The sequence below is a fragment of the Lutjanus erythropterus genome, chromosome 3 (genome assembly GCF_056507025.1).
Source record: "Lutjanus erythropterus isolate fLutEry1 chromosome 3, fLutEry1.hap2, whole genome shotgun sequence".
In the NCBI taxonomy this organism is placed as follows: Eukaryota; Metazoa; Chordata; class Actinopteri; order Lutjaniformes; family Lutjanidae; genus Lutjanus; species Lutjanus erythropterus.
The window spans coordinates 30,745,309-30,757,361 of NC_139319.1; the positions used below are offsets into that span (position 1 = coordinate 30,745,309).

The following is a 12,053-nucleotide window of genomic DNA, read 5'->3' on the forward strand; positions in this document are numbered from 1 at the left end:
TAAACTGCTGAAAAACCACCGAGGTATTGAAGTGTTACACAGAGGGCGAGAGACGGGGCGCTCAGGACAAGCGTGAGAAAGGGAGCATGTGAATATGAAATATACACTGCAGACTGGAGTGTCTGTTAACATGGGCACTTATTTCCTCTCTATGTTACTGCCGGAGGTGCTGTCTCTCTCTGTGAAGCCCATTAAGTGATTATAATGAGAAACTTTCTCAAACTAGTGACTTATCTTCAAATAATGCTCTCATTATTATTCAGTGACTGTTTTGTATCTCATTATTTTGAGATACTAGCTGATTATATAACCACACACTATTTAGTCTGTCATTATATAGACTGTCCTCTGACTGACTTCCAGTGTCTATGTACTTGGCGTTAACAAATTCGGGGGAGAAATTAATAAAAATAAAATCATCCTGAACTCCCAAGTTAAATTTATTACATCATTTCTCTAGACTTAAAGTCATTGTCTTATTTGATGCCACTGCTTCCCTGGTACTTGGCTTCTGTGCCCTCAAGAAACTGATAACACCAAAAAGCCAAGTGGCTATGCCTCAAAAAATGATGAAAATCCAAGCCTGGTAAACAACAACAACAACAACAAAATCAGATCTAAGTGGTAGATCAGAATGGAGCACTAAGGTTTGCAGTGTGAACATAACCAAACTGTTTGGCGAGCTACTCGAGACAGTGCATCATGAAGAAAGCAAGCCAGCATCAATGTCCAGTGATTGACAACACAATGCAGTTAACAGATTCAGAGACCTTTTGGCTGACACACGTTTCAAAGCCTTATCTTAGGATGCAGGAGAAGCTGAAAGGGGGGAATTTAAGAGATATTCTGTACAGTTTCACAATTCACCCAACATCAACTGGAGTCTACTAACTGGCTAATGAGCTCTAATCTTTCGTAGAAAAAGTGTTTGCTGCTTGTTTGTGCTCTTATTGGCGTGAAAAAAAATCACCAGTGGACAAAAAAAGCTTTGCATGTACCTTCAATCTCCACATTCATTATGACAGCGCTGTTCTTTTGTATTACTACTTCATCACCTGCTGTTGATTGAGACATGGCTTTGAGGGGATTTGGTCAATTGAACCTGGGCAACTTGTTAAAAATGGCTCACTGATACCTGCAGGGCTGCACTGGGCATTCATTTGTAAATACAGTATAAGAAATACAGTATAGATATCTATGGCACAAAGGATCAGTGCAAATAGACGGCAATCTCTCTCCAAAACATTCACCTCCACCTGACTATACAGCTGCAACGATTAATCAGTTAGTTGTCAATTATTCAATTAGTAACCAATTATTTTAAAGATCAATTCATCTGTTTGAGTCATTTTAAAGTCAAATATTTTCAAAAGTTTCTGACATTTTATGGGCCAAATAAATAAATAAATAAATAAAAATCAACAATGAAAATAATCGCTGCAGCTCTAACTGACTGTCCCGCCTGTGGAGGGGGAACTGCCTGAGCTCTGAGATACAATATATGGGGCACGTGAAGAGGAAAAGACCCCCAAAAAAAAGACCCAATCCCACCAGCCCAATTCCAAACTCACTTTTCTAACCCCTATGAGCTCTAAGAAATATGAAATGATTCCACAGGAAAATTATGACACCTGCTGTTATCAATAGGATTTGAGGATAAAGTGTGTTCAAAGATCTTAGAGGAGGGCGATTTTGCACTAATAAGACACTGGGCTGCAGAAAGAAGAGAGCTAAGAAACTAAGATAAGGAGAGCTTCACATCACATGGTGTCTGGGGTGGGTCATGCACGGGCGGAGGCTGGCCCCGGGGGCCTGGGCGAGTCATGAGGGGTGGGGCTCTCTGCCTCGGAGGCGCTGGATTCGTCGTCGTCATCGTCCGTCTGCTCGGCGCTGTGGTACAGCATGAGGGCCTGGGTCTTGTGGGTGATGGTGATGGTGCAGGGACCCTGGGCCCACGGCTCCCCGTCCACCTGCATGGGCATCTTGGAGCTCTTGAGAACCAGCTGGAGAGAGACAGAGAACAGCAAACACTCCTGTAAATTCGCTCATTCACCTTAAAGGTTTATTGGAAATGGCTTGCAAACAAAATTTTATATGTGCACACACTGTGTAAATAATTTTCAAATTAAAAATGTTAACTGAACTTAGTCTAAAGTTTAAAGTCTTATCTGAGCTTTGCAATAGCAGTTTAAAATTGAAAGTTGAAATTGAAATTGAACCAACAACTGTTCTGTCACAGTGACCAATATAACAAACAAATTTGATTTGCTTTAACGTTTTCTCAATTTGAAGAGTCTGTACTTCATTTCACACAAAGAAACTACAGCTGCAGCTGCTCCTGTTGGAGCCACTTTGATCCAGAATTGGCACAAAAAATGCCAATGAATTGGGATTTACATTATACTGAGCAGGGAATATTTGTATCTGGTCAATACTGGTGGTAATGGCCACCACATCTGGTGCTCACTGTTGTGTGGCTGTGTATTGGTACTCAATACTGTTAAGATGTTGACTGAAATAAGTAACTAGTGTCAAAACTTCTCCAGTTAAACAACACCTGGATTCAATCCTTTTGATACCCAGATGTAGAAGAAAATAGCATTCATATGGTTTTGCTCACAGCCAATCACCAAAAGTGTTCCTGATACAGAAGACCCTTCAAAAAAGATATTGAATGAAGCTGAATCTATTGGTATGGGTATCACTTTAAGGGCACTGGTACTGGAACTGGTATCTTAAAAATCACTTGTATCAGTGAGCCCTAGTGCTCGCTGAAGTTTCTGAGAAAAGTTTTGTGGTATAAAAATCCCATGTATCATCGCTCACAGAAATAAACTTCACAAGCTGCAGTAGCAAATAATCTGCCTTTTTGCTGACCTGAGTTTTGTCTCTCAGACTTCAAACTGTTCTGACCATCTCATTGGTAAAACTTGTTGGATTGCAGGTAGCCAGACAAGAAGCTCTGCAGAATATTCCTGGTGCAAAGAAACCCCCAAAATAACAAAAAGGCACCCTACTGTGCAATTTTTAGGGAGGAGTATTTAATATATGTACTCTCTAAAAACACCTGCAAATGAATATTAACAGAAGGCAGGGAAATGAAGGACAGGGGCTCTCAATACAAAAATTATTTTTTAGTTCAAAATGCAAGTATGGTCTGTTGTTATCTGGTTTCTATAAGCATTTCTAATTCTTTTTTTTCATGGATCATTATGGAAGGCTTAAAGACAATTTAATCATTATGTGTTAATTGCTAACTGAAATAAAGGAAGGAACTACAACTCTGTTTTCGTTCGTTCTCATTTTGTTGGAATGTTTTTGACGACCTTGTACATAACTATATAAAGGTATTCAAATAAAAGTAAAATTAGCTCCTTTTTTGTGCTTCCTGTAGTTGTCATGGTCACACTGAGGTGGAGGCAGTGGCAAATATCTATGCAGGGGAAAGCAGAGGCAGTCGTTCTTCCTCTCTGGCATGTTTACAGTAAACATAATGGAGGTGGCAGCGTGTGAGGCTTAATTATTTTTTTTCCATTTCAACCTTGGAATGAAAAGTACATCAACAGCATTTTTTAGTGAGTGGTTAATGGTGCATATTTTCCTGAAGAGTATCATGTTAAGAACAGAGAGAGGCGAAGTGAAAACAAGCAAAGCGTATGAGCACATGCAGGCGGCGAGCGGCGTGTGCTTTATCGGATTAGCTGAAATTAGATTCTTGAGTGCTCTGATGATGCAGATGGTGCTGAAAACCAATTTGCTCCATCATTGTCTTTAACAATACCCACTTACTGAGGTAAACAGGAAGCACTGTGGCAGAACCATGTTTGTGTGTGTGTGTGTGTGTGTGTGTGTGTGTTGTTGCCTCACCCTGACAGTGTGTGCCTGTCCCAGCCGTACAGGATTGGCCAGCTTCACTTGGATCTGAGCACAGTGAAAGGAGCCAAACACGCCCACAACCTCCAGCAGACCATCGTCCAGCCTGTAGGGTGACACAGGAAACAACACTGTTAGTTGCCATGGTAACCTGGCACACGCGATATAAACACTTCAGTGAGAGAACCTGAGCATAAACAATGAGAGACATGAATTCTGCTCACTTCTATGACTAAAACTTGGTTCATGTGATGCTCTCTTACCGTGTGGGGGGGCAGGGTTCATCTCCCATACCCTCCCAGAGTCTGCAGCCGCCACCCCAGTAGCCAATGTTACAAACTATGATGCCCTCCAGACTGGGCAGTGCCACCCTCTCCCCATCCAACTCCAGCTGTGGAGGGAGCACACAACGACACAGAGTATCAACAGTTAGTCAACTATCAGTTTCAGTCTTTCCTATCTGCCCTAGCAATATTTACACATTGATAAACATAGCTAATTAATCCTCTGGATTACCCAAAATGCTGAAAATATATGTCATGTTTTCAAATATGAAACTGGGGCTCTGACATTTTTGATAAGTATCTGAAAGATAAGAGCAGAAAGATATACAAAACAGTAAAGTTTCAAAGTAAACTTCACTGTAAATTTAATTAGTAACAATAAAACTATAAACAACATATACATATTAAAGTTAAGGAAAATACGGCTAAAAGAATATGTAAAAAATTTGCATATAAAAAATCTGAATAGTATAATCTACACTAAACTATGTGAGCAAGCCTGTGTTCAGAAAATTAAATGATTTTCTAATCTTTAAAATAAACCATCGTCAAAGACAATTCATCTCTATGTCTTAAAGGACTAATAGATATTTTGTTTGCTTATGTGCTGAGAGTCAGACAACTAGATTGATACCACTCTTATATCTTACCTTAGCTTAGCATTAAAACAGGAAGCGAGAGGAAATAGCTAGTCAGTCTGGCTCACACCAAAGTTCAAAAATATTTTTCAGCAGCTTTACAGCTCATGTATGTGAACAGGTTGTATGTTCTTTATTTAACTCTTAAACAAAAACAGACATAAAAATGACAGGTTAATGTTTTATGGGGAGTGGTACATGAATTTAACTGTTCCTCTCTGCTTCCAGTCTTCATGCTAACTCTTACTCTTACTCTATCCAGAGTTATTACAGATTTGTACTTTTGTTTTTATTTTGTTTTTAATGTTTGGTCACTTCAATGTATTTTTACTGTGAAAATGTTTAGTTTTAGTTCAGTTTTTATTTGTTTCAGTGCTTTTTACTATAATATGGGGATGTTTGTCAGAGGCAAGATTGAAGAGACTTAGAATAGGTGTTACAATATAAACAAGTCTTTGTGAAGGCAAAGGAATTTATGCTTATTTATGTTGATTAAAATGTTTAGTTTTTTTTTTCAGACCTAGTGTTAGTTAATTAAAATTACTTTGACTCTCTCTGGGAATTTAATTCACAATAAAGCATTGTGGAGAAATGTCCAATAAATTACAGATACAACAGTTGACAAACATACAGCATTATTTACACTGTTATAGAATGAGACATGATCACATTTTTGTACATAATTCTTATGTTTCTTATTTTTCAATATTTTTTTGTATTATTATTTATATTTTTTCAATATATGTTGCTTTTGTATATAGTATATCACTGTTACATACTGTTGAATAAGGCACATATATATTTTTAACATACTACTCAAATACTTATGTTATATATTTTTGTTAAATTGCTATATTATTTTTTACATATTTCTTATTACTGTTTTCTTCAAATTTCTTGATGCTTATATATGTCTTGTATATGTCTTTCTGATTCTGATAAAAGGCTCACAGTAAAATCCGGAAAAAATAAATATTTCCATTAACAAAAGCTCATTTTCATTCAAGCAAGTCCAGACATTAATATAAAACATGTGTATTTTATTACTGTTGTTTATTTTAGGACGTCTGAGAGTCTCCTGATGTGGACTTTAGGGCATAAGTCAGTGATTTTCAGCCAAGGATATCAGAAGTAGTGAAAACATTGGCTGACTCTGTTTGATTCTCTTCATCAACTTCATAGGTGAAGACAGAATAAACACAAAGCTTCATCATATGAACAAGGCTACTGTACCTCAATCCTCTTATCCAGATCCTTACATTCCTGCACTAAACAATCTTTGGTGCCATACAGGAAATAAACAGCCTGGGGAACAAACAGCAATGTAGGTATTAATATAAAGCACTTTGTTTCCCTGATGTCTCTCATAAAGAGGAAACAGACAGCCAGCATATTCAGAGACAAGTTGTATTAATATTCAAATTCAGTAAATATTTGCACATTGATTTATGTATTCAAATGCAGCCGTTCAAACTCTGACCTTGTTAATGATGCGGCTGGAGAAGAAGGAGGGAGTTTTCTCGCGGTGTGTGTGGAAGTTGAGCGCCATCAGAGCGTCAGGCCCCACGGAGAAGTAGTTGTTCATGGACAGAACCTGAGGAGGACGTGCAGTGTGTGTTTTATTATGTTATTAACAACATATCTGCAAGTAAAGATGAGAATAATTTATTACTAAAAAGAATTCATAACTAGAGATCAAACTCACCTTTGGTTTACGAAAGTAGAGGCCTTTTGAAGCCACCTGCACTTTCCATCTGAAAATGATTGTGTAGATCATTAGCAGCAACAAAACACAAACAAGGCCAAAATTCATTTTATTTTGATTGGATGTATATTAAATGTTTTTTGTAATTCTAGTTTAATACTTATAAACTTTGCTCTATTCTGGATTTTATTTATAGTTACTTATAATTGTTAAAAATACCAGTTTACTGTTTCAGTGCCCTGATCTCATTTGGGCTAATTCAGCAGCTTTTCACAATGCATTTCTGGGATTACATTCTTAAGGGTTAAGCTGAGCCCAGGGCTATACGATTCACACTGCGCTTCCTCTAGCAGGCTAAGGAGAGCCCTGGGCGAAGAATATGAAGTGCAAAAAGCCCTCTGGAAAGTTTTTTTAACCTGGAAGCTAAGAGCTCCCTTAGTCTGGGGCTAAATGAAATGTGAAAAGTATATTGTTAAACTGAAAAACATCCTGCCTCCGTTACATATCTTTGCCACAAGTGTTAATAAATAAAATACTGAAAAAAAATGTGCATTTATGTATATATTCTATATATAACATTCTGTAAGAAAACCAGCAAATACATTTATTTCTATTCTATATTGATATCAGAATTTTTTTGCTCCATAATCATCAGTACCACCATCTTCCCCAAAAATCTGGCATCAACTGGGCTCTACAACATACAAAAACAAAGTTCCTTTAGCTATAATTTAAAACTTTTTCAGACTTAATGCTGCATATTTCATGACAAAAAGTAAAGCTGTTGACATATCAGAAGATCTTCCACAGCTTCTAGTCTGAAAATGATTGCATTTAAAACACAAGACTATTAAAACAAACAATTTAAAAGCTGATGAGAGAATATCATACTGTGGAAGCAAACAATGAAACTAGTATTAACTGCCCCACCTGTCCATTTTGACCACCTCGGCATCAAGGATGTTGCGGAGAACTTGTTCCACAGGGATCTCTCCAGCATACCCGGCACCCCAGCCTAAAGTGTTGGAAAGGTCATTTCCAGTCCCCAGGGGCAGGATAGTCACCCTTGGCATAAACTGATCTTGACCCTGACACAGGACAACGTAAGAGCAGCAGATATGTTATGAACCTGTTATGAACCTGCCACAGAGAAGTGGTGAAGCTGTACGCTGGTGGAGACAACAAAGCGACAGGCAATGCCACACTGAAAATCTTAAAAAAAGATGATCAAATTTAATTTAAAAAATCCTTCTCATAATTCAGCAACAGTCTTATCTCACCTTCAGCTTCATAGTATCGATGGCATCCAGCACCCAGCCCACTGTACCGTCACCCCCACACACCAGCACCCGCACACTGCCGGGGGGCAGCAGGGTGCACAGCTGGAGCGCTTTGGATGGGGTCAGCTCAGACAGGTCAAACACCTGGAGAGACAAGACAGGTTTAAGTCCTGTTTTACGAATACATTAAACTGGACTCATCCACAGGGTGTTAAAAATATGTATTTTTGATTTTGGGGTGAACCTTTAAAAAACTAACTGAGACAAAGTAATAGGAGCTTCACACTTACCTGCACAGGATTCAGAAGGGTGCGAAATTCTCCCAGCAGAGCCTCCCCCATGTTGTTACCGCTGCGTGTGTTTGCCAAGACCAGAACTGGAGTCCAGCCACTGCCGCAGGAAGACGCCAGCTACAGAAACACACACACACAGAGCAACACTGATCAAAACAGCTCTGGGAGATCACAGAGAATTTACAGTATGAGTCTACTGTGCGTTGTCATGTGTTCAGCACCTTGCTGTACTCGTCAGGGTGCCGGCGGCGGAGCTTGTTGACACAGTAGAGGTAGTGAGGAGGGATGATGAGACTGTGGAACTCGCCCAGGTCACACTGGTCTGCATCCGCCAGGCTGTCCATGCAGTCATCGTGCACTGTGGTCTGACACCACACACACCTGAAGGAGGGACAGAAGGGCACAAACGAGGGCTGCACAATCGATCGACATATTATTCAAATCACAACATGGTAGAGTGCAATATGCAAATCCGAGGAGCTGCCGTTCTTTGATAAAGAAAAATGTGACAAAACAGCATTATAATGAATTGCTGTATTGCTGCAGAGATGCCTGGGCCTACAAATCTGGTGCTACAGATGTAAGAAAATGTCTTCGTTTGGTACAGACTCACAATATGATCTTTTTTACTAGTTCATGCAGCTATAACACAAACCTATTTGGAAATTTGGAAAGGTTAAAAAAAGCAACAACTCAAAAGCAATTCCTGCTGAAGGCAGCAAGACCCCAAGTCTGTCTCTGACACAGACCTCTGACCTGTGAAACTGTCATTATTAGCATCACCAGAGCAATATGAGATTAGAGCCCTGCCATCCCAGCAAGCAGCAGAAGTCCATTAGAGTAAATTGAAGGCTGACTGAAATGGAGCAATGTCCTCCCTCATTATGATATGACAGTCTTGGAAGGCTGAAATGTGAAGCAGTGGCTTTTTATGCAGGAAGCTGATGCTTTTACTTTCATATTCTACAGGTATGTCAGAGTATAGGCAATAGGGTCTGACCGACCATGAATTTGGGGGGCCGAAAATTTAAAAAAATCAGATACTGCCCAATATTCTTTATACAGAATACAGTTTATACAATATTTTTTGCCTCAATAGTGTTTATCATTTGTTTGTCTGTTGTTTTCATTGTTAATGCAGAATGTGCACTGATTAGTTAGCATCTGTTTATGAGTCCTAAAAAATCATTAATCCTTTAGAAAAGTGATTTTTATAATGGTTACATTGAGCAAAATGTTAATGGAGTCTGGCAGACGGTTAGGCAGGCAGTCAATGAACTCTAACTCCACAGTCTGTATTTTCGGAGCAGTGGGCTTTTGCTTTCAGGATAACTTGACAGAAAACTGACAGTTATAGACAGCTGATCAACTTAAAGTGGAGGACTCGCTGTCAGTTGTCTTTGTCAAAGTATAATGTTGCACTTGTCTTGCGCTCATGTACAAACATGTCACTGCAGCCTGCTGGGGAAACATCAACTTAATCCATAGAATAAATAGGGCTTCAACCTATTTAGTATACTCTGTATGGCTCCAACTCTCTATTTGGACTGCAGTATTCTCCTTTGCCTACATTGTGTTCTAAAAAGTCTTCACATTGGCCCATGTCGAACAACATATATGACAATACTAATATAGCTGTGATCGGCCAATATTGGGCCGATGATATCTGTCAATTGCTGTATCAGTCGGGCTCTACAAAGTAACCACTGGCCTCACACACATGTGGCTGCACCTGTAGCACCGCCCACGCTACCTGAAGTCGCAGAGCTTCGGCTGCGTCCCACACTGCTGCTTGCAAACTGCACAATAGCTGGCGAGGGGCACGTTTCCGCGCACCCAGCGGTGCTCCATGGCTCCGTCGGGGCTGGAGGGGGCCATGATCTCCTTGCAGGGCAGGCTGCGGTCGGCCCGGCGCAGGCACTGCTCGTCGGCGCACACGCCGCAGCAGTGGCAGAAAGCCCCGTGGAGGATGTGCTGCGAGCAGACGCAGCAGTAGGTGGGCTTGTTGAACAGGTCCGTGTAGTGCCAACCGTGCTTGCTCTTGCGAAAGAAGTCCTTCATGTGCGTTTTGCGCTTGGAGCGCTGGGCGCTGCACCACAGCGTGATGATGACCGGCACGATGACGGCCAGAGACGTCCAGAACAGCAGCGTCCACTCCTCCCGGGAGCCGCAGTCGTCCTGCACCTCGTCCCCCTCCGTGAACATCGCTGCTGCTGGACGGTAGCAGGAGCGGTGGGTGATGCTAATGAGCGGAAATCAGTCCAGAGGACAAATGTGACAACAACAGGGAGCGTAGACTGGACACACGCCACGTTTTCTCTGCGACACTCATGTTCACGGACACCAGCCGGCTGCTGGCACTGATTTCAGCTTAAATATAAACATTTTAGCGTCTATAGAGCTGTAAACAAGAAGACAACTGTGTGACGTTCAGCCAATGAGCTACCTCGCTACCTTAGCTTCATCTGAGAGTGTTTAAATATCAAGATGATTCAGTCCACCAACATGGACAAAGCGCATGTGTACAGATGAGCCCCAGTGCGCACAGCCAACAGCCAGCGGTGGAAGAAGTTCTCTTATCCTTTAATCCCATTACTTAAGGGTACTTAAGGTTTTAGTTATCTCGGACTATAAAACAAGTACTTAAAAAGTAAAAGTCCTCCTCTCCCATGTACAAATATAACAGTGTGAGCAAATATATGGTCAAAGATGGAAGAAGCACTCATATTCTTTACTTAAAGGTCCAGAAAAATGGAAAATAATATTCATAACTACGTTTTCATTAGTTTGATCATAAGAATGTTGTGTTTTCATCACTCACAGTGGACCTTTAAGAAAAAGCACTCAGTCCTGCACTGAAAATATTACTTAAGTAAAAGCATTAGAATCAAAATATACTTAAAGTATCAAAAATCAAAGGATTTATTATGTTGAATGGCCCATTTCAGAATAATATATATTATTGGATAATTATTATTCTAAATACTTCTAGTACTACTAGTAGTAGTACTGTAGTTAAGTAAAAACACCACATTTACCTAAGATGCAGTACAAGTACGATGTAGTGGAAAATAGAAACTATGAGTACCTCAAAGTTGTACCAGGGTAAATGTATTAAGTTACTTTACACCACTGAGTAAAAGTACAAACACAACAGAACTTTTGCTTAATGTACAAAATTTTTGTCAGTAAAAAGTTGCATATCAAAGGTAAAAATAGTCATTCTGTAAAAAAAAAAAAGATGTCCTTGTGACTGATAGAGTATTATATATATTAACTATTATATTAACACCAATAGATGTTAAGACTGATGCATCTTTATGTTGTGGCTGGTTGAGGTGGAGCAAGTTTTAACTACTTTATATAGTGTTTTGACCAGTGGTTCTCAACCTGGGGGTCAGGCCCTTTCAAAGGATCAGCTGATCAATCTGAGGAGTCATGAGATGATTAGGAAGGGGAAAAGGGACATTTGAAATTCACTCAAAATACATTTATTTAACAATGCCATTACAGTGGATAGTGACAGATGTCTAACCCTAAAGCCTTTCAGGCTTTAACACACAGACTACTGCAGAGTACCAAAATTAGTTATTTCCTGTCTACCTAACAGTGTTTAAGCAAAAACGGAAAGAAAGACAAGACTTATTTCACTTTTTCTATCATCTCTGATTCTGAGCTCCAGTCGCTCCACACCACGCATGCGCCGTGCGCTGCACCGTGAGCCCTTAGAGCGTGTTAGATAATCATATTGAGCGAACAAGAGCTTTCTGTGCCCCAGGAATTAATCACAACAGCATTAACATTAAAGTGCACACGGGACTGGAGAGTCAGGGGTAATACACAGGAGGCAGGGCACCAAAAAGCGGAAACGGAAACAATGACGCACAATGACGTCGCCTCGGACGTCACGGACAGTGCTCAAATCCAACACTGCTAAAATGACTTAATTAAACATAAAAAAAAACAATATAGGGTCAGAC

General features: G+C 40.0%; 1 protein-coding gene across 1 annotated transcript; it reads right to left on the reverse strand.

Moving 5' to 3' along the window:
• Positions 1-1,704: 1,704 nt before the first annotated feature.
• Positions 1,705-11,034, reverse strand: dgke (diacylglycerol kinase, epsilon). The gene is made up of 11 exons (XM_084715796.1): positions 9,827-11,034; positions 8,295-8,454; positions 8,071-8,190; positions 7,781-7,924; positions 7,431-7,588; positions 6,501-6,549; positions 6,276-6,389; positions 6,029-6,100; positions 4,137-4,264; positions 3,868-3,979; positions 1,705-2,003 (listed from the first exon to the last, which is right to left on the reverse strand). Exons 1-11 carry the CDS (start codon positions 10,276-10,278, stop codon positions 1,782-1,784), a joined length of 1,731 nt encoding a protein of 576 aa, XP_084571922.1. The 5' UTR covers positions 10,279-11,034; the 3' UTR covers positions 1,705-1,781.
• Positions 11,035-12,053: the final 1,019 nt, after the last annotated feature.

Coding starts and splice junctions, on each gene's coding strand:
- dgke (XM_084715796.1), bottom strand. CDS start 10,278: ATGTTCACGGAGGGGGACGAGGTGCAGGACGACTGCGGCTCCCGGGAG. Junction 4,265..6,028: donor ATCTGGATAAGAGGATTGAG/GTACAGTAGCCT, acceptor CTCCCTCCACAG/CTGGAGTTGGATGGGGAGAG. Junction 2,004..3,867: donor GACAGGCACACACTGTCAGG/GTGAGGCAACAA, acceptor GTCTCTCTCCAG/CTGGTTCTCAAGAGCTCCAA.